Raw genomic sequence first — 27930 nt, 5'->3', positions numbered from 1 at the left:
AGAATCTGATTTGTTTCCGAAAAAGTCATCTAGTTGAGTGTATGTTCTTGATATGGAAATAAAGGAAAGATTAACTGCTCCAACTACAGCTAGGCACCTCTGGGAATAAATTCCTCAACTCTTACACATACACATTCATTAGCCCTTTTATCATGGTATAAGATGTCCGACTCCAAACTTATACATACATATACCAAAGGTAATATAATAATATTGTATATGGATGATGATGTAATGCATGACGTGGAATGGGTGGGGGGATGGGGGGTGAGGTAATGTGTGTGATCAAAATTTGACACAGCCCGAGGGGATTTCTCCCAGTCTTCTCCTTTTATGCATGGGGAGACGGAGAGGGGGGGGGGGGGTCGCCGATTTGATGAAGCGGCCTTGCTGTGGATGTGCTGTGTCTTGCGACACTGCTTCTGACCCAGGGCAGTGGACAAGGTGCAGGAATGACCCGTCATCCAGGAGGTGCTAAGAAAAGAGGGAGGGTGGAGGGTATTCAGGGATGGAATGGGTGGGAATGATTTTATGCCTTTTTCTTTTTGACTACTTCCCTTGTAAGGGGGAAAAGCCTTGGTATATGTATGTATGAATATAATATACAGTAATTTTATGAATATAAAAGGGAAGGAGTGACATTTGTGGCTTTTTATACAGTGAAACAATGAACATATTGTAATTTATTTATTTCTTCTTTGTAAGAAAACAGGAAGACAGTAAGATACAGAAATCCTTGGTTTAATTCATAATTTATTCAAGCTTCAATAAAATAAGTAAAATAAAGAATGTGTACTCTTTCAATCTAGTCATCAGATGACCGCGATTTGTAGGGGGAGACATTATGCCGCAGGTCCCGTTTGTCAGTGGTGCGAAGGGCTTGTGCTGCATGAGAAAGGTGCAGGGCACATTCAGGATTAGCACTGGCAGGAAGTAACTGACATTCACGATCTAGCACAGATGCCAGTCCCTCCAATAATTCTGTGAATCCATATGCAAGGGCAGCTTTACGAACACGATTCAGCTCCTGACAAAAACAGAACCAATAATTATAACATGATTTCAAAATTACAAATAGGTCTTGAATAGATGTGGGATGGGTGAAGGGTGGGTGTATACCTTGGCCTACCTCCCTTATAAGGGTGACCTGTCCAGTAACACAATTAAAATATATCAATAAAAAAAAAGCATACAAAATCAAAATAGTAGCTGTTCACATGTGACCAATTACATGGCTTTAAGCTGATATAAATATAAAGTAATTCAGAGCTGAATGTACCTTGTAAAAACTCTGACTTTTGTCTGGAAGTTTCCTTGCATGCCTGAGGATTTTCTGTATATCTGACTGGAGTCCTTCTTGCCTTATCCAAACCACACAGTTTTGGGAGTAGCTTCTTTTCTCGTGGACCTACCATTGAATTAACATTTTCTTAGAAACAGTTCATTGTACCAACATAAAGATAACATCTCACATGTATACACATTCCCCTGACTAGAGTAATAACAAAAACCAGTAATTCTACAGGAAAAAAAAATCCCAACATTAATTAGCATGTAAATAGGCCAACACTATATTAATATATCTGTGGCAATATAATAATAGTATCAATACAAGCTCGCTGGCCGAGCGGGTTAGGGCGTCGTTACTTGCGACGATGGTCAAGGGGATGGCGATTCGAACCCCACCACCGACGAAGTTGAACCAAGGGCATGGTTCATTAAATTCCAAGCTACAAAGCCCTCTGTAAAGGGGCACCGTCCTAGCCTCCCAATAGGGGGGTGTTTGTGACGTTATACCATATCAATCATCAATACTAATCCCCACAGTGGCCTGCAAGTGGCCCTCTGTAAAGGGGCACCGTCCTAGCCTCCCAATAGGGGGGTGTTTGTGACGTTATACCATATCAATCATCAATACTAATCCCCACAGTGGCCTGCAAGTCTTTAGACTTTGCCACAGATTTCTTTGGGAAAAATTTTGGGCTTCTCTGTCTAATGCACATAATCTCTTTGCATCCATCCCCTAGCATTTATTTCTGAAGACACTTTTCCTTCTCCCAAAGACACTTATTTGCTTTCCTCATTCTGCAGTTTACCTCTACCCCCAGTCCTCCATTCCTTGCCACTTGTGACCTGTAATCAGTCAATCAATCCATCACCCCTGGTCTCTCTTGCAGAAGACCTGTGGCCCCAAATTCTTAAAACAATCCACTTCCTCTAACTTCTCTTCTTTAAACTTATCTCCAACTTACTGCCACCCTCACCTGTTGTAATCACCTTGCTTTTACCCCGCATATACTTTCAAACTATTCCCATATAACTTCCCAAGCTCCATTACTGACTGCCTTAGACCCTCCTCTGGCCCAGCCACAGGTATGTCATCAGCAAACAACTGGCTCACTTCCCATTGTGGAGTGAACCAAATATTTTTCTCACCTTGACAGGAAAAGGTGTGCCATTTTCCTTGATTGTGTATGGATTTTCTGGTAGAAGACAGGCTGGTCCAAGGCAATCAAGGTCACCCAACCAAGGTATTACATCAACACCTGTGAAAAGTATAAACATCCAAAACTACAACCAAGACTGAATCATTTATCCCATAAATCTATCTATATACCTAGGGCCTCTTTCCCCTTATAAGGAAGCAGGGTTAGCAATGACCCTAAAATCCTTTTAGACATCATGGTTAATTGATGAAAAAATATCTTAGCCACAGTGGATCTTGAGTAGCCAATGTAGATAATATATTTCTTAACCTCTTAGCCACAGATTTCATAATCTTAATGCTAGAGAACTTTGAAACTAGAACTATGGAACAGTACACTGCATGTAGACATAATTTTCAAAGGTACTAACTCCCTTACAAGGGGGAAAAAGCCTTTGGTATATTGGTATATGGTATGGTACTAATTCCCACTGAATATGCTACCATGCTTTATTTAGCATATTCAGTGCAAGTTGTGAGACACTAAGAAGCTGCTTGTCTGTTATGTGCCGAAGTGTTGGCTATATCTGTTGTCATGTATTGATGAAATAAAGAATTATGGATTACAGAAGTAAAATCTTATTTTTCTTTTTGGGAAACTTGACGAGATCAGCCAAAACATGGAAACTACTTAAAAATACATCTAACCAACAATCAATAAATACATGTAGTTGATCTTGTGAGGGAGTTACCATTCTATCCATGACTTTGTTTTGTCACAGGAATGTCCATCTGATTTTGTTTTTCCTTACCCAAATGACAGTATCTACATCCACCAGTGCTATGTTGCCAACCATGCATACACAAGAATCTACTTAGGTAGAGTGTTTGAATCAACTACAGCCTGTGGCGATTGACAATCAGACAAAATTTATCAGTCACCACTGGCAATATGAAAAGTGTCTTTGCCAGCGTGGTGAATTGGCACCAATTTCAGATAGCCATACATGGATAAAAATCACCAATGGTGAAGTGGTAAACAGGAAGCACGAACCCTGAGGAAGGTAGCCTGCCAAGATACACACCCACTCCCACCAACTGGTTGGCTACCTTCCACATAAGGGGGAAGAGGCCCTTGGGAAGGGCCCATAAATATATTTAAAAAGAAAAATAATAATAATAATATTCACCCTACCTGGAACAAAGAGGGAGAGCATAAGATTGGATTTCTTCTTATTGTCTGCCCAGGAGTAGAGAATACCAAACCAGTTGTCCCCAATCTGGCATAAGGCCACCATATTTTCTCTCTGTTGTGCAAAGTTGAAAATATAAACATATAATACGTAAATGAAACCATCAGTTATATCACCACAATTTGAAATGTGATGTACGAGTTTCTTCATTATAGAAGCTAAATTCTTGGAAATATGTGTGTACATATAAGATGGGTCTTGTTCATCTAGAGGCCTAAGTTTGTCCAATGTCACTGAATTATAGAAGGGGTAGGGCAAGCACCAGTGAGCTCTTTTCCTTAACAGAAAATGAAAACAGTACCGAATTGAAAGAATTGGAAGCTGTGGGTCTCCTGCAAGACAGGGCCTGGACAACAGATTGACCAATTTAATGTTTAAATTCTACAAGTATGGCACAAGATAAGGTGTAAATATACTAATGTAAAAGCATCTTAATTGGATAGTTGAGATAACACTGGGTAAAAATAAAATTTCATTACATAACAATATATTATACAAACTCTACAAGTCCTGAAAGTCACATTCCCATTCCTATTTTTTCATTACTCTTTTTGTATATATGTATTTACCTAGTTGTATCTTACGGGAAGGGGAGCTATGATCATGGAATCCCATCTTTATATCTCAGTGTCTAGTTTGCTCATAAATTCATGGATCTATCAAGGACTTCCATGCCTTTCATGATTCTATAGATCAGTGGTTCTCAAACTTTACCATGCCAAGGACCCCCCCAGATATTTAAGTCCCATCCGAGGACCCCCAGCCAATCAAAAGTTATTATTACCATACCAAGATACCCATTACATGATTATAATGCAGTAAATTTACTATTTGCATATTCCTACACAAAGAAAGTATAAAAATAAGCATTTAAAATATTTTCAAAATTTTGTCGATTTTCGGTTTAAAAACATTTCCATCTTCAGTTCACACTTTCTGTAAGCATAGAATAAAGCTTGAATGAATATAAATATTAATTAGAAAGAAACAAATGAAATATTATGACATATAAAAATGTAATAGAGAAGTGCTGGCTGATTGCACAACAAAATATCGATATCACCGACACTATAATGACAGAATCAGTTTTGTATATTTTTATAATTATATAGTTTTTTCTGTATTTTTTTTTTTTTTTTCATTGTGTCGCAGACCCCCTAGGACCTTCTTAGGGACCCCCAGGGGTCCGGGGACCCCAGTTTGAGAACCACTGCTATAGATGGTCAGTAGGTCGCCTCTCTCTCTTCTTTATTCCAACATCGGTAATTTCAATTTTGCCAGTCTCTCCTCACATGACAGGTTTGAAAATGCTGGGGCCATTTTCTTGGTTGTTCTCTGGATTCTTTCAATTTTCTTTATATTCTTTTTGGTACTGGATGACCATATTGTTGCAGCATACTCCAGTCTAGGCCTTATTAGTATGACTAATATTTTTTAACCATTTTTTTTTTTTTCAAATAGGTAAAAGACACTTTTATTGATCTTAGCAAGTTGTAGGATTCTCTGACAATTTTGTTTATTTGTTTATCAGGGGACAAGTCATTTGAGATAATTACTTCCAGGTCTTTTTCAGATCACAATTTCTTCACTTCCTTTATTCCAATTGTATATTCTCCTGATATTCTTTTTTTACTTTTTCCGAACTCCATTATGCTACATTTCTTAATGTTGAAGTCTACTTCCCACTTCTGACTCCATTTCCAAACCTTGTTTAGGTCTCTGTAGTGATTCACAATCCGTTTCAGTTTTCACTTTCCTCAACAATTTAGCATCATCTGCAAAGAAGCTCATGTAACATTCCACATCTTCATCCCTGTGATTCACATAAATAGCAAACATTATTGGAGCTAATACTGATCCCTATGAAATTCTACTAATCACCTCCTCCCAACCTGAACACTTTACTCTGGGCACTACTCTCATTTTTCTACCATGCAGGAAATCCTCTATGTGTACATGAATTGGGTTAGTAGATTTTTTTTTTCATTCTGTTTTGGATATTTTGCACTTAAGATTCATTACTGTTCCATATTTGCAATTGAAAAGTCCAAGATTTGAGTCTTCCAGTCTTTAGAGCTCATGATTCAAGGCTATTGTATAAACTACAAGTATCAAAAGCCCTTTCCCCTTTGTAAAGGGGGCGGCCAATTCATAAACATACACCCACATCAGAAACAAATAAAAACCCATTCAATTCAACTACCTTTCCCATCTCAGTACCTCAGTGTACTGCATAAGCTACTCCATAAAACATAAAACACAGGAAATAATCTAATGCACCTTAAGTCCTCCATGAAGCAATACACAAAAGGAAGGTATCTTGCCCTCATCATTGCCACTGCCCTCATCATCACTGCCTCCTCCTTCATTCAGCTTGGTCACTGTTGCTAAATCCTCTGACAATGAGAAAAGAAAATATTATTCAGCTATGATATGGTTATTTGCTATTTACTTGTTTGTTTAATATCTACTATACCTATGCACTTATTTATGTATTTTATTTATTATTTACATTATTATAGCTTTTATTTATTCATTTATTTATTCATCATTATCATGATTTTTTCCGCATCCGACCTAGATATGAACCAAAAGGTCTCATGTCAGCATGCTCTGCCTTTGTAATCCTTTGTAATTTTCTTCTCTTACCATTTCCTGTTTCTGTCTACCTATCTATATACTAAGGGCTTCTTCCTCATTATATGAGGATATCTGTCCAGGATACAACACTTCACCCTATGCTATTCAACACATGATGGAAGACTGCATTATATACAATTAAGCACACCAACAACACAACATATATTCTATAAGGGATTTATGGTTGGACCCCATTCCAGCAATGGCATTCCTCAGGGAGACAGGACTGCTTAGCCAGACAGCCTAGGAAACAGCATCATTATCAGGGAGGTATCCAAGTCAAAGGTACACCCACTCCCACCCATTCGACTCCCATTCACCACCCTTATTTCCCTCTTATTTTAGCTTTTTGTGAATGAAGGGTCATCACTGTCTCCTGCCTACTACCCAAGTCAGAGTCAGTGCAGCAAGACACAGCATATCCACACCAGCGCCATCTCATCTACATGGCAAACCATCCTCTCCATCCCCTCACACAGAAAACAGAGAGGACAGGGAGAAATCCCTTCAGGCTGCCAAAATATCATCCATATACAACCATCCTCCACTAATCTTTAGCCCCTGCCTTCTCCCTTCCTTGTTCAACAGACATTACCCTATTGCTAAAAGGCCCTTTCACACCATCCATCCATCTCATCCTTGGTCATCTTCTGAAGTTCACTCCATCCACCTCTACTTTCCACACCTCATTTAGTAATGTTTTTTCATTCATTCTTTCCAAGATTCCAAACCATTTCCTGTTTAGGAATGAGTAATGCCATAATGCCTTCTTGTTTACCCTATCATATGCCTCCTCCAAATACATGAAAGCCCAAAAGACATCCTTTCCTTTCCCCAAAAACTCATTTCTTATCTCCCTTGCTAGTAAAATTTTATCCATACACCCCCTTTCTTTCCTAGACTTACATTGTTCTTCTCCAACTACTTCTGTTCCCCTCCTAATCCTCTCAATTTATACCTTCCCATATAGTTTTCCAACTACATTTAACAGACTGATCCCTTTAAAGGTCAGATATCAACAGATATACCATTCGCTAAAAATCATCGTATTGCTCGAAAAAGTACTTTTTAAAAGCATACAAATAAAGTTTTTACCTATTACAGAAGAATTTATTCAGAAAATTCAATTTTAATTGCGCCTCACATACCACTTTTCCAAAGTCTAGATAATCAGAATAACAATATTGTTTGTTTGGCAACTGTGACGTCACGAACGCGGAATTCCCCGAACCTTTCACGAAGCGCACGGGCGGAATGTTTCGAATAGCAGACGACGCAATGAAATGAAGACAAAACTGTTTTTTGCCAAATTTGATAAGATGTAGATGGTGGAATTATATAGAATACTGTCAGTATGTTTTTTTATGTACATTAAACTGTAAATACAAAAAGTTATGGAAGTCTTGATATCTGACCTTTAAAGGTCAGATATCAAGACTTCCATAATTTTTTGTATTTACAGTTTAATGTACATAAAAAAACATACTGACAGTATTCTATATAATTCCACCATCTACATCTTATCAAATTTGGCAAAAAACAGTTTTGTCTTCATTTCATTGCGTCGTCTGCTATTCGAAACATTCCGCCCGTGCGCTTCGGGAAAGGTTCGGGGAATTCCACGTTCGTGACGTCACAGTTGCCAAACAAACAATATTGTTATTCTGAATATCTAGACTTCGGAAAAGTGGTATGCGAGGCGCAATTAAAAGTGAATTTTCTGAATAAATTCTTCTGTAATAGGTAAAAACTTTATTTGTATGCTTTTAAAAAGTACTTTTTCGATTATTTTTAGTGAATGGTATATCTGTTGATATCTGACCTTTAAAGCAACTACATTTATGATATGATTTAATGTCACAAACTCCCTCCTATCAGTAGGCTAGGATGGTGCCCTCACAGAGGACTTTGTAGCATGGAATTTAATGAACCATGCCCTTGGTTCAACTTCACAGGTGGCAGGACTTGAACCGCCATCCCTTGATCTTCACTGCAAGTAATGATGCCCTAACCCGCTCAGCCAGTGAGCTTCCTACATTCATATTTGTCCTTTTTTCTTCTGTAAAAATGAACTATACATCCATTCATCACTAGCACATTCCTCTCCTTTAAGCACACATCAAACAACTTCACTAGCCAATCCACTAAGTAAATGTGCAGTGTTCTTATTTAAAGAAATTAGTCTGTGAAACAAGACTGTTATGGCAACAGATGACAATACAGAGCAAATAGTTGTTATTGTTCCCTAAACTGTCTGGCCAAGCAGTTCCATCTCCCTGAGGAACACCACAGCTGGATCGGGGTTTCCTTACACAGTAAACAAAGTAAATTTGCCATTTGCCTCCTTTGCAAAAATCCCGCACATTTCCATAGAGTGGGAGATGCATGGATAGTGAAAAGGATCTCAGTGTAATTATCAGTAATGATCTCAAATCATCTAAGCAGTGTATTTCAGCCTCTGAGAAAGCAAATAAGATTCTAGGACTGATTGCATGATCTTTTGACTTCATAAGTCATTTCTCATTAACATACATACATACATACATATACCATGGCTTTTTCCCACTTACAAGGGAGGTAACCAAAAAGAAAAAGGCATAAAACCATTCCCACCCATTCCATCCCTAAATACACTCCACCCCCCTCCACACTCCACCCTCCCTCTTATCTTACCACCTCCTGGATAGAGTGAGAAATGAGGAGGCAAGGAGGAGAACAGGGGTGGTAAGGGAGTTGGGAGATAGAGTTGATGAAAGAGTAATAGGATGGTTTGGACACATGGAAAGAATGAGTGAAGAAAGACTAGTAAAAGAGGTATGGAAGGCAGATGTGGCGGGAGTGAACATTAGGGGGTGTCCTAGGATGAGATGGATGGATGGGGTGAGGGGGGCTTTGGGGAAGAGGGTAATGTCTGTTGAGGAAGGATGGGAGAGGACAGAAGACATGGTTCAATGGAGAATGGTTGTATGTGGATGATACTGTGATGCATGAGGTGGAATGGGTGGGGGGATGGGGGGTGAGGTAGTATGTGTGAGAAAAATTTGACGCAGCCTGAAGGGATTTCTCATTAACAAGCTAAATAAATTGTTAGTTTAGTTTGTTCACATTTGGAATATGCCATTTCCGCATGGTCACTGAATCTCATTAAAGACATTGACAGATTGGAAAAAGTACAATGGTGAGCCACAAAACTGATTCCAAACATCAAAAATAAATCACACAAAAATTGACTAAAACATATGAATTTGTTTTCTCTAAAAAAAGCATAGACTCAGAGGTGATTTGATACAGGTCTTTAAGATTCTAAAGGAAACTGACAACATCAAAAGACAAAATTTTCACAATGAATGAGAATCCAACAAGAAATAATGGTCTCAAACTTTCAGGAAATTGATTTAATTTGGAAGTGGGTAGAAACAACTTTGTCAACCATATAGTTAATGAATGGAATAAATTTCCTGCAGAGGCAGTGCAATGTAGTTCAGTTCAAAGCTTAAGATTTTATATGATTTGTTTATTTGTGTATTGCTGTCTTTATTATTATTTGCTTGATTATCATTTATTATCAGGAATGTTCCATGTTTCTGCCCCATACAATGCTGTTGGCACAATCAATCCTTCATACAGTCTCCTCTTAGCATCCATTCCCAAATGTCTATTCCTCATTACACTCTTCAATCCACCAAGGCATTTACTCGCTTCTCTCAATCTACATTCTACCTCCACCTTCACTCCACCTTTTCCTGCCACATTTGCACCCAAGTATCTAAAACTATCCACTTCCTCCAGTCGCTCTCCCTTAATGCTCACTTCCAGTCTACTGCCACTTTCACCCCTTGTACATCTCATCACCTTACTTTTACCCACATTTATCTTTAGCTTTCTTCTATCACATACTCTCCCAAATTCTGTCACCAACTTCCTCAATCCCTCCACCGATTCTGCCACAAGCGCAGTGTCGTCAGCAAACAACAGCTGGCTCACCTCCCACTTTTCTCCATTTTCTTTAACCATCTCCAATCCCTGACCCACTACCCTTGCATTTACCTCTCGCACTACCCCATCCATGTATAAGTTCAACAGCCAGGGCGACATAACGCATCCTTGATGAAGTCCCACCTTTACCTCGAACCACTCACTCTCTCCATTTCTAATCCTGACAAAGCTCTACTACTCTCATAAAAACTCTTGACAGCTCCTAGAAGGTTTCCTCCTATCCCATATATCTGCATAACCTCCCACAGTGCCTTTCTGTCTACCCTATCGTAAGCCTTTTCCAGATCCATAAAAGCCCAAAAAACATCCTTCCCCTTCCCTATAGCTTTGTCACATATTTGTCTTACCACAAAGATCTGATCTACACAACCTCTACCCGTCCTAAATCCACACTGTTCCTCACTAATTACTCCCTCTGTTCCTCTCCTAATCCTCTCAATCAAGATCCTCCCATAAGCCTTCCCAACTACACTTAACAAGCTAATCCCTCTGAAACTACTACATTCACACTTGTCCCCTTTTCCCTTGTAAAGTGGAACTATACAGGCACTCCTCCAGTCCTCCGGCACTCTACCCTCTCTCCAGCAAACATTAAATAACCTCACCAGCCAGTCCACCATCACTGTACCTCCTTTTTTTTTTAGACATTTTATATAGCATCCATCCAGACCAGGTGCCTTACCTGCTTTCATCATCTTAACAACTGCCTTCACTTCATCCTTCCTTATTTCTCCTCCACTTTCCTCACTCATCACTCTTATTTTCTTAGCATTTCCCACTGCAACTATCTTTCCCTCCCTATCCTCCTTCACATTTAGCAACTCCCTAAAATATTCTGCCCACCTTCCCCTTACTGCCTTCTCTTCCATTATCATCTCTCCATCTGCACCTTTTACCTTTTCTTCTCTACTTGATTCGCCTCCTCTTCCTCTCTTAATTTCTTTCCAAAACATCTTTTTATTACTTTCAAAATTTTCTGTCATACTCTTACCCCACTTCACATCTGCTCTCCTCTTTGCCTCATTTACCTTTTGCTTTACTTCTCTTTTCTTTTCTTTGTACCTCTCATATGACTCCCTCATCCTATTTTGTAACCAATCTGTGAAAGCTCGCTTCTTCTCTTCTACAACCTTCTTTGTTTCCTCATCCCACCATTCACTACCCTTACTTCTATTTCCTCCTATCCTTCTTGTTCCACACACCATCCTTGCACACTTTGTGACTCCCTCCTTGAACCATCCCCATTCCTCCTCCACACCTAGTTCTACCTAGTTCTACTCTATCCTACACACCCTCCCACTCCTCCTTCAGCTTATTCTTGTACTCCTTCTCCTTTTCCTTTTCATTTAAAGAGTTCACTCTAAGCACCTCCCACCTTTTGTCCCTTTCCTCTTTTTCCAGCTATCCTCCACTCTCGACTTACCTTCCACCAAAAAATAATCTGAGGAAGGACGGGACAGGACAGAAGACAGGGATGAATGGAGAATGGTTGTATATGGATGATGTTGTGATGCATGAGGTGGAATGGGCAGGGGGATGGGGGGTGAGGTAGTATGTGTGAGCAAAATTTGACACAGCCCAAAGGGATTTCTCCCCGTCTTCTCCTTTTATGCATGGGGGGACGGAGAGGGGGAGTTGCCGATTTAATGAAGCTGCCTTGCTGTGGATGAGCTGTGTCTGGCGACACTGCTTCTGACCCAGGGCAGTGGACAGGGTGCAGGGATGACCCGTCATCCAGGAGGGTGGGTGGAGGGGTGTGGAGTGTATTCAGGGATGAAATGGGTGGGAATGATTTTATGCCTTTTCCTTTTTTGGCTACCTCCCTTGTAAGGGGGAAAAAGCCTTGGTATATGTATGTATGTATCAGGAATGGAGAAAAGTGGGAGGTGAGCCAGCTGCTGTTTGCAGACGACACTGCGCTTGTGGCAGGATCAGAGGAGGGATTGAGGAAGTTGGTGACAGAGTTAGGGAGAGTGTGTGAAAGAAGAAAGCTGAAGATAAATGTGGGTAAAAGTAAGGTGATGAGATGTACAAGGGGTGAAAGTGGCAGCAGACTGGAAGTGAGCATTAAGGGAGAGCGACTGGAGGAAGTGGATAGTTTTACATACTTGGGTGCAAATGTGGCAGGAAAAGGTGGAGTGGAGGTGGAGGTAGAATGTAGATTGAGAGAAGCGAGTAAATGCCTTGGTGGATTAAAAAGTGTAATGAGGAATAGACATTTGGGAATGGATGCTAAGAGGAGACTGTATGAAGGAGTGATTGTGCCAACAGCACTGTATGGGGCAGAAACATGGAACATAAGAGAGGAAGAGAGAAGGAGTTTGAATGTGTTTGAGATGAGGTGTCTGAGAAGTATGATAGGGGTTACTAGGCTGGAGAGAGTGAGAAATGAGGAGGTGAGGAGGAGAACAGGGGTGGAAAGGGAGTTGGGAGATAGGGTTGATGAAAGAGTATTAGGATGGTTTGGAAACATGGAAAGAATGAGTGAAGAAAGACAAGTGAAAGAGGTATGGAAGGCAGATGTGGAGGGAGTGAACATGAGGGGATGTCCTAGGATGAGATGGATGAAGGGGGCTTTGGGGAAGAGGGGAATGTCTGTTGAGGAAGGACGGAAGAGGACAGAAGGAGTGAATGGAGAATGGTTGTATATGGATGATGTTGTGATGCATAAGGTGGAATGGGTGGGGGGATGGGAGGTGTTGTAGTATGTGTGAGAAAAAATTGACGCAGCCCAAGGGGATTTCTCCCCGTCTTCTCGTTTTATGCATGGGGGGATGGAGAAGGGGGTCGCCGATTTAATGAAGCGGCCTTGCTGTGGACGTGCTGTGCCTTGTGACACTGCCTCTGACCCAGGGCAGTGGACAGGCAGGCGCGGATCTAGGAACAAAGTTTGGGGGGGGCCCGACGGCAGAATTTTCGGTTGTTTAACGAGCATTAGCATTACCGTTTATCGTACAATAAAATCCTCACACGGGGCACCAATGTAGTGAGTTCCAGCGATAAACCTTTCATATATTTAACCAAACAGCAAAACAACCATTCAATGCGGCAGATACCAACAGAAAGAGAGTCGAACGCAGCGGTCACTTATATAGGCGGAAATTAGCGGAAAAACAGTCAGCGGAAATCAAGATGTTATCGAACCTTCCAGAACTTTCATAAATGATACAATGATAATAAAAATGGATTATAACATGGATTAAACATGGATTATAAAAATGAAATAGTGAACTGAAATGAAATCGGGCCAAAGGGCCAAAGCCAAAAGGGGGGGCCCGGGCCCCCTGGGCCCCCCCCTTATATCCGCGCCTGTGGACAGGGTGTAGGGATGACCCGTCATCCAGGAGGTGCTATGATAAGAGGGAGGGTAGAAGGGAGTGGAGTGTATTTAGGGATGGAATGGGTGGGAATGATTTGATGACTTTTTCATTTTGGCTACCTCCCTTGTAAGGGGGAAAAAGCCTTGGTATATGTATGTATGTATCATTTATTATTATGTCAATTTATTATCATTTACTATCTACCTGTTTGTTTATTATTTAACTATTTATTCATTTATATGCCTTTTCCTTTTTGGCTACCTCCCTTGAAAAAGCCTTGGTATATGTATGTATGTATTATTTATATTAAATTTTTTATTTATCTATTCATTTTTCTTTATTATCATTTTTTTCACATCCAACCCAGCTATGAACCAAAAGATCTACTGTCATCATGCTCCTCCTTTGTAATCCTTTATGAATACATGGTTCAATTTTTGTTTTCAAATGTAGACACAATAATGATCTGAGAACCTCCAGACCTCCTATCTATCTATATACCAAGAGCTTTTTCCCCCTTAAAGGGAGGTAGCCAAGTCAAAGGCACGTACCTACTCCCACCCACCATACTTTCCCCCCTCTCATCTTAGCTTCTTATGGATGATGGGTCATCCCTGTATCCCACCCATTGCCCTGTGTCAGAAGCAATGTGGCAAGATACATCAACAGCAAGGCTGCTTCACTTAATTAGTGACCCCATCTCTCTGTCTCCTCCTAGTTCTGGAAAAATTGCGTGGGTGTTCCAAGTAGTAGTAGTCACACTGGGGGAGTTCCAGACAGGTCCTATCCCAGTGATTTATCAGTTTCAATGGGAACAGGGATGGAGATCTGGGAGAAGGACCTGGGGTCTGTGGGGCAGGGTTTGTCATCTCTGCCTCAGTTATATATATATATATATATATATATATATATATATATATATATATATATATATATAATCTTACATAATAAAACTACAGTACAACAGGTCTCATACCTACCTTTACCAGAAAGTGGCAAAACCAGATGTTTTGAGTATGCAGGAGGGGAGGACACATCTCCAACATTTAAGAAGCCACAGATTTGAATTGTGTCACCCACAGCAACACGCAAGGCATCAAAGTCATGATGACGACAATATGGCTGTAAAGTAAAAACATCTTCATCGTTTCTTCTTGCTTTTGTGTGCATGTATTGTATAATACAGGTGATAGAGAATTGACAACTAGTGACTTCCCCTCCTTCTCTACTTCTACAAGCCAGTGACATAAAAACTGTCCCCACACCAATACAACATAGACAAACACATAAGAACAAGAATGAAGGAGACTGCAAGAGACCATAAGGCCTTCACTAGACAGTTCCATGTTCATTACCATCTGTCATCCTCCTCCATAAAGTTGTCTAACCATTTCTTAAAACGATTGATAGTTTCAGCGCTCACTACATGGTTACTAAGTCTATTCCATTCATTGAAGCTGTTAGTAAACCAGTTCTTGCCTATTTCCTTCTTAATTACTGCAAGTCCTGTCCTATTGTCTTAATATGATGACCTTATTTGCATCCCCATTATTAAAGTCTTTGATCCACTTGAACACCTCCATTAGATCACCCCTACACTCTATGTCTTTCTAGAAAGTGTAGGTTAAGGTGCCTAAGCCTATCCTTGTAAGGTAAATTTTTGAGCCCGTGTATCATTTTGGTCATTCTCCTCTGTACTGATTCTAGTGAATTGATGTCCATTCTATAGGACAGAGACCAAAACTGTACCGCATAGTCAAGGATGGGTCTAATACCAGATAGAGTTTGTTAATTACCTCTGCACTTCTATTCGTAAGCATCCTAACAATGAAACCTAATACTGTACTCTGTTAGCGTTATTCCTGGTGCTAATGCACTGTTTCATGGATGGTCAGGACTCACTAGAACTCTCACACAATTTTCCCTAAAACATGTTATCTAAGTTATATCTGCTTTTGGGTTGTGTAGCTCTACATTTAACAAGCTGCACTTTGAGATATTTAAGTCCATTTGCTGTTTCACCAACCATGTAAACAATTTGTTAAGATCTTCCTGCAGAATCTCAGTGTCTTCTCTTGACCTAATTAGGTGTCCTATTTTGGTGACATCAGCAAACTTACTAACATCACTATTAATCCCATTGTCCAAGTTGTTTATATACATAATGAACAATAAGGGACTCAAAACAGAGCCCTGGGGAACTACTAGAAACACTCCCCCATTTGGATTTTACACCATTTACAGTGACCCACTGTTTTCTGTCACTGATCCAAGCTCTAATCCATTCACTTTTCCTCCTATGCCATGGACTTTGACTTTATTTAGTAGTCTCTGGTGGGGCACCTTAATGAACACTTTGCTAAAGTCAAGGTAAATAACATCGTAACTATCATTGTGAACTGACACCTTTGTTGTTGTTGTTGTCGTCGTTCCCTAGACTGTCTGTCCGAGCAGTCCCGTCTCCCCAAGGAATGCCATAGCCGAAACTGGGTTTTTCCACAAATCCTTTATAGAGTATATGTTGTTTTGTTTGCGTGCATGATTGTGTATAATGCAGTCTTCCATTATGTGTTGTATGGTATGGGGTGAAGTGTTACATCCTGGGCAGCTGTTCACAATGCGGTCATCCAGCCTCTTCTGGTAGCTTAGAAGTGCTGGGTGGTGGCCGCACCGCAGTCTGGCCAGGTGGACTCTGTCCTTTCATGGGAGAGAGGATTCAGAAGGGTGGATATCAGGGGGTGTGGCATGCAGCAGTGTGCTGTCTTTCAGTGTGTTAATGGAGCGGTGAGTGATATGATTATGAATATGTTTCCGGAGGCTGGTATTTGGTGGTTGTGGAGGAAAAGAAGAGAGTATCTGTGTGTGATAAAGGTCTTTGGGTGTTGTTTTAATGTTTCTTGGTGTGTGTGGGTGTTCTGCTATGTAGTGTAGCGGGTGTGATGTGTTTGTGGTGGCTGCGGCAAGTGTTTGTGTGCCTCTCATGTCGAGGTGGTCCTTGACTTTGAGGACTTTTGTTTCATGGTGTAAATGGTCTGTAGGTGTTGTATTTGTGCAGCCTGTAATTGTTTTTAGGGCTTTATTTTGTATGATTTGAGGGATGTTGTGGTGTGTCTCACTGAGATTAGGAGCCCATGCAGGACTCGCATAATTCATCACTGAGCGTATGCATTGTTTGTATATTGTTATATTAGTTTCTTTGTTTTGTCCAAATGTTGTTCCAGTGATTGACTTAAGTGCATTAAGTCTAGGTGTGCATTTGTTTTTTATGTTTGTGATGTGTTGTTTGAAAGACATGGATGTATCGTATGTTACACCAAGAATTTTCGGTGTGTTTGTGTGTGGTATTAGAGTGTTGTTGATGTATATGTGTTCTTTTGTCCAGTTGGTGAGAAGTGTTGGTGTAGATTTGGTTGGAGCTATTTTGAGTTTGTTTGTGATGAACCATGTGTTGAGTGTATCAAGGTATGGCTGGATTATTTCTGCAGCTTTGTCTGTGTTACGATGTGTGCATGTGATTGTTATGTCATCTGCGTATGAAGAGATTTGTATTTCTGAGGTGTCTGGTGTGGGTAAGTCATGCATGTATAGATTAAAGAGTGTGGAGGATAGAACTGAGCCCTGCAGTACTCCATTCTTAATGTTTCTGATGTGCGATGATTGGCCATTATATGACACGTAAGCATTCCTACCTGCCAGATAATTGGCCAGCCATCTTTTGGTGTTATTGTGCATGTCTGTGTTATATATTTTATTTGTTAGGTTGTGGCGGGGGATAGCATCAAAAGCTTTACTAATGTCTAATTTTATAAGAAGTGTTCTGTGGTGGGGCCTATCTGAATTGATGCCATCTAAAATTCTTTGTGTGAGGTTTATCAGAAGAGTGTTTGTGGAGTGTAGTGGCCTACAACCGTGTTGTGAGTCAGCAAGGGGAATATGTGGTGTGACAAGTTTAAGTATTAGGTGTTCGATGACTTTAGAGGGGGTGCAGAGAAGTGTGATTGGGCGGTGCGATGTTGGGACTGTTGGGTCTTTGTTCAGTTTTGGAATGGTGATTATTTTACCATGTTTCCAGATGTCGGGTATAGTGTTGTGTGAATAGCTGTAGTTTGCAATGTTTGTGAGTGCGTGTATACCTAGTGGTCCAATGTGTTTTAGGTGGATGTTGCTTATGTTATCAGGGCCACAGGCAGATGAGTGCTTGAGATTATGTATTATGTGTTTTGTCTGACTGTCTATGAAGGGTGTATAGTCTGAGTCTGTGGGAAAGTCTTTCTTATGTCGAATGATGCGTCGGTCGTCAGGGTGAGAAGTGAGATGGCTTGTCTGTGCAAAATGATTTATGAGTGTGTTTGCTTGTTGTCTGTTTGATTATTGCTGTGTGAGAGCGTGTAGTGTTACTGTTGGGTAGTGTAGTGCTGTTGAGTGTTTTGTACAATTTGCTGGTGTTTGTTTTGTGATCAAGTGTATTGATAAAGTTTTGCCAATTTTGTGTTCTTTGTTCGTGTATTTTATTGCCAATCACAGTGTTTAGTGTTTGTATTTGGTCTGCTATGTTTTGAGGGATAGGTGTGGGGGTATCGTGTTTAAGTGTGTCACGTTGTCTGATGAGGCCTTGGATTTCTGGTGTGAAGTTGGGGTTGTGTGATTTTCTGTTGCCTCTAGGGATGTATCTCTTGTCTGCGTTTTGTATGATTGTATTAAAAGTGTGCACAGCATTGTTTATGTTTGTGATTGGTGTACTGTTAAGTGTTTCAAAATGTTGTTCTGTCTCTTCAGTAAAAGCTTCCCAGTTAGCTCTCTTGTAATTGGTGTATGTGTGTCTGTGGCCAACTGGGGTGCATCTTGTTTTGGTGGTGATGATGATTGGAAGGTGGTCAGAGCCAAGGGTTCCGACCACTCTCCATGATGTTGTTGGGGTTAGGCAGGGGGAGCAAAAGGTGATATCAGGAGAGGAGGGAGTGTAGAGGGCTTGGTGTGGGATATGTGTATGATTATGTGTGTTGTTCATGATAGTCAATGAGTCAAACTGAGTCTGTATATCAAGCCCTCTGTCTGTGTCAGGGTTGTCGACATACCAGGCAGATGACTTGGCGTTGAAGTCACCACCCATGATCAGGTTGGGGATTGAGGCTAGTTGGCTAAATTGACACCTTGTATACTTTAGTGTAAAAAGATAAAAGATTTGTCATACATGACTTACCCTTGGAGAAATCATGCTATGAGTTACAAATCAAATTACGTCTCTCAATGTGATCTATGATTCTATTACCTATTATTGATTCAAGTATTTTACCTATAACTGATGTCAAACTGACCAGCCTGTAGTTACATAGATAATTCATCTCACTTTTTAAAAACAGGAACAATGTTGCCTGCCCCCAAGCAATAGGCACAAAACCAATGTCTACCAACTTATTAAATATGTCTGTTAACTGGTTGCAGATTTCAAATTTTCACTCTTTAAGCACTCTCAGAAAATTTTCATCTGGACCCGGGGATTTTGTAGCTTTAAGTCTTTCAATCTGTTTGACTATTTCTACCTTACTAATGCTGATTTTAGGAAGTCTACTTTCTTCATCCCCAATGAAAATCAGATTACAGTTAGGCACCACATCTAACCTATCCTTTGTAAACACCGAGAGAAAATATTTGTTAGTCCTCAAGTTTCTTCCCAGAAAGGCCTATGATGAGAAAGTCTCAACACCATTACCAGCAACTATAGGGGTTAGGTTTCCAGTCAGTGAAAACTAAGCCAACAATTACCATTACTACATACTGCAACTATCCCTCCATTATACTGTCCCCCCACTCTTAATACTGCCCTGTACCACTTCTCTGAATATATATTTCCTTTTTTTTACCAAGCCCTGTGGTAGGGGAGAAAGAATACTGCCACTGAGTGGCATTCAATCTCTCCAGGTTGTATGTTCTCCCTTGTAAACACTGATTTAACCTCTTCACTCCGGGGCACATCGCACGTCTGGCAGCATTAGCTGCCCGACGTGCGATGTTGCGTCATAATAATCGCATTATAAGTCTTCGTGTACAACAGAAACGCGGGGGGACGTTTGGAGTCTTTATTAATAAGTGGGTTATGCGTACAGAGGCGAGTCACAATAGGAGAGCCACATGCTCACCGTATGAGGGACAGTTCTAGACTGACTTGGGTGTACGTCATACTCCCTGCGCAGAGGGAAATCTGTGCCACGTCCTACATATCTATCAATGGGGGCCTTGTGCCCAAGAGTCCTTGTAAACCTATGGTGCCCTGCTCGTCGTGTCGAGCGCCAGGGCCCAGGATAACACTACACCACACCTCCCCACCCTCCGCGCTCGCGGGCGAGCGGCGGAGGCGGAAGTGGGGGGATCTGCGCATGAGGACGGCATGTCCTCCACCAAAGGAACGCGACGGGGCGGCTTCTTTCAAGACCTGTGGTCGCTCCTGGAGATGGCGGGGCGTCAACGCGCCGTCGGACAGCGCCGGGCCTCGTCAGCGGAAGGGGCGGTGCGGATCTTCCAATACGGAGGGATGGAGTTGGGTAGGGCGCGGTAGTCGGACGGGAGCCCGGAGGTCACGCAGGTCAGCGGGTGACCGTAGGCGGGGCTTATCCGTGCCGCGGCGTGGTCTTCAGAGCGCTCCGTCGGTGTCGGCGGCTGGCGACGGGTCGTGGCCGGTATTGCCGGTGACGGAGTTTCTGTCGTGAAGAGGGGGATGAGCGAACGCTGGTCCGTCATCCGCGAGAAGTGGGGCCATCCAAACGGGCATGGCTTGCAATTGGGTGCGGCCCAGATGGCAGCAAGCGTCTCCAGTGGTAGTGGCGTATCAGGTTTCGGCATCCGTCGGAAACCGTAAGCCACACTGGACGAGGCAGAAGTGCGCGGTATTTCAGTCACGCATATAAACTGCGTCGGTGGCGGAACCGAAGGGGGTCCGCGCACGAGGAGGACAAATCCTTCGCCGAGCGGAGAGGTCGGCCCGGTGCTCGAAGGGCACCAGCACGGGCGGTGGCGACAGAGCTCGCCTCACGATGGGCGTGACGATACCTTGCTGCACCATTGCGTCAAGTCTTCCTTTGCTTGAACCTGAAATGCGAGCGGTATCGGCCTGGGCGTGCGGGCGGCGTAGGGCGTCGCGTCGGCTTGCAGGTGGGTTCTCACAAAGGGGGGGGGAGAATCATGGTCTTTCCAAGGGCAGGTGATGCTGGGGTCGTCCTTGGAGACCAGCACGTCACTAAAGTACCGTAGGAAGCAGTCGCGAGTGGCGGCCGGGAGCTGTCCATGGGCAATGTCAGCTCGGCGCACCTGTTTGCGTATGTCATCGCCAGAACAGGGTCCGGGAAGCGTGCGTTGCGGGGGTTCACGTGAGATACGTCGAGCGCGTCGTCGGCGCCAAGAGCGGCGTCTGTATGCTGGCTCCGGATATCTCCAACGTGCCTAAGTGCCGAGTGCCTATCCCTGTGATTCCGCACCTGTGTTGTCAGGCAATACGGCACGGGCACTGACAGGTGGCGGAGGGCGGTCACCCAGAAGTGTCCCGTTGGGGGGGGGTCACGTGAGACACGTCGACCGCGTGGGCCTATCCCCGTGATTTACACACCTGCAAAGGTCAGCACATTGCGGGCGCTGACAGGTGGTGGAGGGCGATGGCCCGGAAGGCATTAGGACGGCGGGTGCCAGTCCTCCAGGGAGAAGGGGCGGGGAGTGCGTGCGTCTGGCGGGGGACCCCTTGCATAGTGACACGGTGCATGCGTGCAGGTCCTACTGGGCGTCCGAGACGGTCCCCTTCAATGCCTCCGGTGGGCGGCAGTGGTGTCACCTCCTCCTGCGGTGACGTAATTGCCACGGGTGTGCAGGGGCAGTGTGGCAGTTCCTAAGCTGGGTGGGTGTGGCCTGTGCGAGTCAGCTCGGCGGGTGGCACTCGCGGTGAGCACGGCGAAGCAGGACAAAGGCCTCCTTGTTCGCGCGGCCTACTTTGGCCTGGGCCGCGTGCAGGGTGACGTCCTCGGCGAGCAGGGCGGAGCAGTGGGACAAAGGCCTCCTTGTTTGCCCCACTACGTGCACGAAGGCACGCCACTATCATTATCACACGATTTTGCACGGTCCCGTGCATGCTCACTGTATCGGCACTGCACTCACGGTCCAGCGTGTTTACTGTCGCCTATGGTCTAGTTCCGTCAGTACGCGCCACTGATTCACGTATCGTCCCATGTTTCATTGCTGCAAACTGCAAGCAATTGCAAGCAATCGCAAGCAATCCTACTCACTGCGCCATCTTCGTGTGCAACAGAAATGCGGGGGGATGTTTGGAGTCTTTATTAATAAGTGGGTTATGCGTACAGAGGTGAGTCACAATAGGAGAGCCACATGCTCACCGTATGAGGGACAGTTCTAGACAGACTTGGGTGTGCGTCGTACTCCCTGCACAGAGGGAAATCTATGCCACGTCCTACATATCTATCAATGGGGGCCTTGTGCCCAAGAGTCCTTGTAAACCTATGGTGCCCTGCTCGTCGTGTCGAGCGCCAGGGCCCAGGATAACACTACACCACAATAAGAAATAAAGTCAGTGCTCAATCGTTCGTTCTCTTTCACCCGCATATTTTGATAACCATAGAAAATATGATGAAGCCAGTTTAGAGAGAATGAAAGTTGCGTAGGTACGACTACAATAAATATAATCAAGATGGCGACGTCGGCATCATTGAGTACCCACTTGCTCCTCATGCCGCCTACGTAGGCGTCATCGTATGGAAGTGGTTAAGAAAATGCCAGCGATGAATGAGGAAAATGGAGAAATAAGAAAAGATGAGGTGAAAGCAGTTATTAAAATTATGAGAGCAGATGAGACACCTGGGTTAGATCGGTGTCATGGAGTGTGTCTAAAAAAAAGAGGTACAGTGATGGTGGATGGACTGCTGAGGTTGTTTAAGGTTTGTCTAAAAGACGGTAGAATGCCAGAGGACTGGAGGAGTGAATGTATAGTTCCACTTTACAAAGGAAAAGGGAACAAGTGTGAGTTTAGTAGTTTCAGAAGGATCAGTCTGTTAAGTGTAGTTGGGAAGGTTTATGGGAGAGTTTTGATTAAAAGTATTAGGAAAGGAATAGAGGGAGAAATTGGTGAGGAACTGTGTGAGTTTAGGACAGGTAGGTTTTGCATGGATCAGAATTTTGTGGTAAGATAGATATATGAAAAAGCTTTAGGATAAAGTGAGAATGTTTTTTGGGCTTTTGTGGATTTGGAAAAGGATTATGACAGGGTACAGGAAGGTATTGTGGGAGGTATTGCAAATATATGGGATAGGAGGAGGGCTGTTAAAAGCACTCAAGAGTACTAGAGCCAGTTTTAGAATTAGAAATGGAGAGAGCATGTGGTCTGAGGTAAAGGTGAGACTTTGCCAGGGATGTGTTGTGTCACCATGGCTGTTAAATTTATACATGGATGGGGTGGTGCAAGAGGTAAATACAAGGGTAATGGGCAGGGATTGGAGATGGTTAAAGAAAAGAGAGAAAAATGAGAGATAAGCTAATTGTTGTTTGTTGATGACACTGCACTCGTAGCAGGATCAGAGGAGGGATTAAGGAAGTTAGCGACAGAGTTTGGAAAGGTGTGTGAATGAAGTTGAAGATCTGGGTAAAAGTAAGGTGATGAGATGTACATGGGGGGAGGATGGCAGCAAATTGGAAGTGAGTGTTAAGGAAGAAAGGGAGAAGTGGAAGTGGAAGTAGAATGTAGATTGAGAGAAGCAAGTAAATGCCTTGGGGGGATTAAAAAGTGTAATGTGAAATAGACATTCGGGAATGGATGCTAAGAGGAGATTTTATGAAGGGGTGATTGTGTTGACAGCACGGTATCGGACACAAACATGGAACATAGGAGAGGATGAGTTAAAATGTGTTTCAGATGAAATGCCTGAGAAATATGGTAGAGGTTACTAGGCTGGATAGAGTGAGAAATGAGGTGAGGAGGAGAGCAGGGGTGGTAAGGGAGTTGGGAGATAGGGTTGACGAAAGAGTGTTAGGATGGTTTGGACACATGGAAAGAATGAGTGAAGAAGGATTACTTAAAAGAGGTGTGGAAGGCAGAGGTGGAGGGGTGAACATGAGGGGGCAACCAAGTATGGATGGATGGGGTAAAAGGGGCGATGGAAAAGTGGGGGATGTCTATTGAGGAAGGAAGGGAGAAGACAGAAGATAGGAGAGAGTGGAGAATGGTTATGTATGGATGATGTGATGCATGGAAGGGACTGAGTGGGGGATAGTGGGGTTGGGAGTATGTATGAATGATACTTTGATGCAGCCTGAAGGGATTTCTCCCCATCTTCTTTTTTCTGCATGAGGGGATGGAGACAGGGGTCGCCAATTAAATGAAACAGCCTTGCTGTGGATGTGCTGTGTCTTGCTATTTTGCTTCTAACCCCGGGCAGTGGGTGACATGCAGTGGGTGACCTGTCATCCAGGAGGAGCCAAGAAAAGATGAAGGGAGGGGTGGTAAATGGGAGTGGAGTATGTAGGGATGAAATGGGTAGGAGTGGACTTAAGCCTTTGACTTTGGCTACCTCCCTTGTAAGGGGGAAAAAGCCTTTGGTACATGTATGTGCATAAAGGTCATGTGAAGATATGAAAAGTGAAACATTAGTAAGTGGATGAGGAGTGTGTGAGAAGAGAGACTGAAAATATGAGTTTGCACATATGTACATGTTACACTCCTATACACACAACTTACATTTCCTGTTTTCATCAAAATTTCTCTATGCTCTGTTCATTTCCTAATCTAATTTTTTTTACACAATTTACAGCCTTTTCTTTCTTCTAGAATACATCTTCACCTCCCTGCTGCATTCTTATATCTATACTTCCCCTTCACCCCTTGGCTTCCAAACTCACTACAAGATGATAATAAATTATCCATATCTATCACAAAATAACTACTACTCTACTTTAAATATGTTAATAACTTCCCCTTCCTCTACTTATACTTACTTGTGGTGGTGGAGACAGTGTGATGGGTGATGAAAGATTTCCACAGTGGAGTTGTCCTTGATACGAACAAAAGTTGCTTTCAATCAACCGTTCAAACATACTGCCAACACTCTGTAATAAAAATGAACTTTCATTATAAACTCTGAAGATTTTTAGAAATATCTTAATGCCTTAAATGCTTACTTCATTTGTACTTGTTTCTTTTAATATGCATATTTATGTCTGTATATTTACCTAGATGAATTCTGTAGGAGCAGGGTTGTACTTCCTGGCATTTTGTCTATTTCTTAACACCAAACTGAATCAAAACCTACTCATTAAAATCAAAATCATATATATATATAAATATATATATATATATATATATATATATAGATAATATATATATATATATATATATATATACATATATATATTAATCTTACCTTGAAAGAAAGATTTCCTTCTGGAACAAAGATGTTCCCTTCTCCATTGAGTTCAATCAAACGCTGGTACATCGGTAGTGCCACCTGATTTCAATGAAAAGAAAAATTGATCATCTATCCATCTATCTATATAAGGAGTTCTTTTTCCCCTTTATAAGATGAGTAGCCAAGTCAAAGGCATGCACCCATTCCCACCCATTCCACTGCCATCCATCATCCTATTACCCTCTTATCTTAGCTTCTCATGGATGAAGGGTCATCCCTGGCTCCTGCCCACTGCCCTGGTCAGAAGTAATGCAGCAAGACAAAGTACATCCACAGCAAGGCCACTAAAATTTAATCAGCAACCCCCCTTTTTCAATCCCCTCATGTGGAAAGTGACATACATACATACATATACACATACATACACCAAGGGCTTTTTCCCCCTTACAAGGAAAAGTGACACTGGAGCTAAAACAAGAAATGCCTTTTCTAAAGTGGCCACTATGTTAATAGTATCATACAACACAAGAACATTAGAAGGTATTTTGTGCTTATGGCCATCACTATCATATATGTACAGGAACAAACATATTTCATCTGGTAAGGAGATGGAGTACAAGAAGAAGCTGAAGGAGGAGTGGGAGGGAGTGAAGGATAGAGTAGAGCTAGGTGTGGAGGAGGAATGGGAATGGTTCAAGGAGGGAGTCACAAAATGTGCAAAGATGGTATGTGGAACAAGAAGGATAGGAGGAAATAGAAGGAAGGGTAGTGAATGGTGGGATGAGGAAACAAAGAAGGTTGTAGAAGAGAAGAAGCGAGCTTTCACAGATTGGTTACAAAATAGGATGAGGGAGTCATATGAGAGGTACAAAGAAAAGAAAAGAGAAGTAAAGCACAAGGTAAAGGAGGCAAAGAGGAGAGTAGATGTGAAATGGGGTAAGAGTATGACAGAAAATTTTGAAAGTAATAACAAGATGTTTTGGAAAGAAATTAAGAGAGGAAGAGGAGGCGAATCAAGTAGAGAAGAAAAGGTAAAAGATGCAGATGGATAGATGATAATGGAAGAGAAGGCAGTAAGGGGAAGATGGGTAGAATATTTTAGGGAGTTGCTAAATGTGAAGGAGGATAGGGAGGGAAAGATAGTTGCAGTGGGAAATGCTAAGAAAATGACTGTGATGAGTGAGGAAAATGGAGGAGAAATAAGGAAGGATGAAGTGAAGGCAGTTGTTAAGATGATGAAAGCAGGTAAGGCAACTGGTCTGGATGGATGCTATATAAAATGTCTAAAAAAAAGGAGGTACAGTGATGGTGGACTCACTGGTGAGGTTATTTAATGTTTGCTGGAGAGAGGGTAGAGTACCGGAGGACTGGAGGAGTGCCTGTATAGTTCCACTTTACAAGGGAAAAGGGGAAAAGTGTGAGTGTAGTAGTTTCAGAGGGATTAGCTTAAGTGTAGTTGGGAAGGCTTATGGGAGGATCTTGATTGAGAGGATTAGGAGAGGAACAGAGGGAGTAATTGGTGAGGAACAGTGTGGATTTAGGATGGGTAGAGGTTGTGTAGATCAGATCTTTGTGGTAAGACAGATATGTGAGAAAGCTAAAGGAAAGGGGAAGGATGTTTTTTGGGCTTTTATGGATCTGGAAAAGGCTTACGATAGGGTAGACAGAAAGGCACTGTGGGAGGTTATGCAGATATACGGGATAGGAGGAAAGCTTCTAGGAGCTGTCAAGAGTTTTTATTAGAGTAGTAGAGCTTGTGTCAGGATTAGAAATGGAGAGAGTGAGTGGTTCGAGGAAAAGGTGGGACTTCGTCAAGGATACGTTATGTCGCCCTGGCTGTTCAACTTGTACATGGATAGGGTAGTGTGAGAGGTAAATGCAAAGGTAGTGGGTCAGGGATTGGAGATGGTTAAAGAAAATGGAGAAAAGTGGGAGGTGAGCCAGCTGTTGTTTGCTGACGACACTGCGCTTGTGGCAGGATCGGAGGAGGGATTGAGGAAGTTAGTGACAGACAAACATTAAACAACCTCACCAGCCAATCCACCAACACAGTACCTCTCTTCTTCAGACACTGCATGACACCCATCTAACCCAGGTGCCTTACCTGCTGTCATAATTTTAACAATTGCTTGCCCCTACCCTTTCCTTATTTCTCCCCCATTTTCCTCATCCATCACTCACTTTTTAGTGCCTCCCACTGCAACCACCATTCCCTATCCTCCTCCATACTCACATGACAAGGGTTAAATATACTCTACTAGCAATAGCTTAAAAGTTATATTGTACTTATAATAACATCAAAATCAATCAATTTTAAATGCTTTTCCCTTGATTTAAATCATTTATATTTTCTTAAATATAGTCAGCTCTCCTCATTTGTGAATCCAATATGTTATATGCCAGCCAGGGTCGCAACAAATACACTCATGAATGATAACAGAATATGAGGAAGTGGTACTAAAGAAACAATCAAGAGGGAAAGGAAAGAGAAATAACAATTATTATCCATCTTGCAGGATCACCCTTTCTACCTACTCATTACTGGTCCTTTAATTCCAGATTAACCATGATGATGAAAAGAAATTTCATAGATAAGAGATGTTTTGATAAAGTATGATGATGATATGGTTTAACGTCACACACTCCCCCCCCTATTGGGAGGCTAGGATGGTGCCCCTCACAGAGGGCTTTGTAGCATGGATTTTAATGAACCATGCCCTTGACAAAGCATACTGGATTAAAAAAGGACAAAGCATTGTAAAGAAAATATACAAGGAGATTCAAAAGAGGCAAAGAACTGAGAAGGAAATATACAAGGGATATATTAATACCAGAAACAGAGAAACAATTAATAACACACAAAGGATTTCAAGGCATTATACCATAGCGAGAAATACAGGTAAGAG

General features: G+C 42.2%; 1 protein-coding gene across 8 annotated transcripts in view; it reads right to left on the bottom strand.

Moving 5' to 3' along the window:
- Positions 1–674: 674 nt before the first annotated feature.
- The window catches only part of IntS14 (integrator complex subunit 14), a 39398-nt gene continuing 12142 nt past the window's right edge, over positions 675–27930 (bottom strand). For all 8 annotated transcript variants that reach the window (XM_076211773.1, XM_076211793.1, XM_076211763.1 and 5 more), the window contains 8 exons: positions 25040–25123; positions 24615–24725; positions 14615–14756; positions 5959–6074; positions 3621–3732; positions 2437–2546; positions 1280–1408; positions 675–1027 (listed from right to left, as the gene is read on the bottom strand). In XM_076211773.1, the coding sequence (XP_076067888.1) occupies positions 806–1027; positions 1280–1408; positions 2437–2546; positions 3621–3732; positions 5959–6074; positions 14615–14756; positions 24615–24725; positions 25040–25123 (1026 nt within the window). In that variant the 3' untranslated portion in view covers positions 675–805. The remainder of the gene's footprint in view (positions 1028–1279; positions 1409–2436; positions 2547–3620; positions 3733–5958; positions 6075–14614; positions 14757–24614; positions 24726–25039; positions 25124–27930) is intronic.

The sequence above is a fragment of the Oratosquilla oratoria genome, chromosome 2, assembly GCF_046742065.1.
Source record: "Oratosquilla oratoria isolate Oo_2021 chromosome 2, ASM4674206v1, whole genome shotgun sequence".
Lineage (NCBI taxonomy): Eukaryota > Metazoa > Arthropoda > Malacostraca > Stomatopoda > Squillidae > Oratosquilla > Oratosquilla oratoria.
This window is presented reverse-complemented; position numbering and strand designations above follow the sequence as displayed.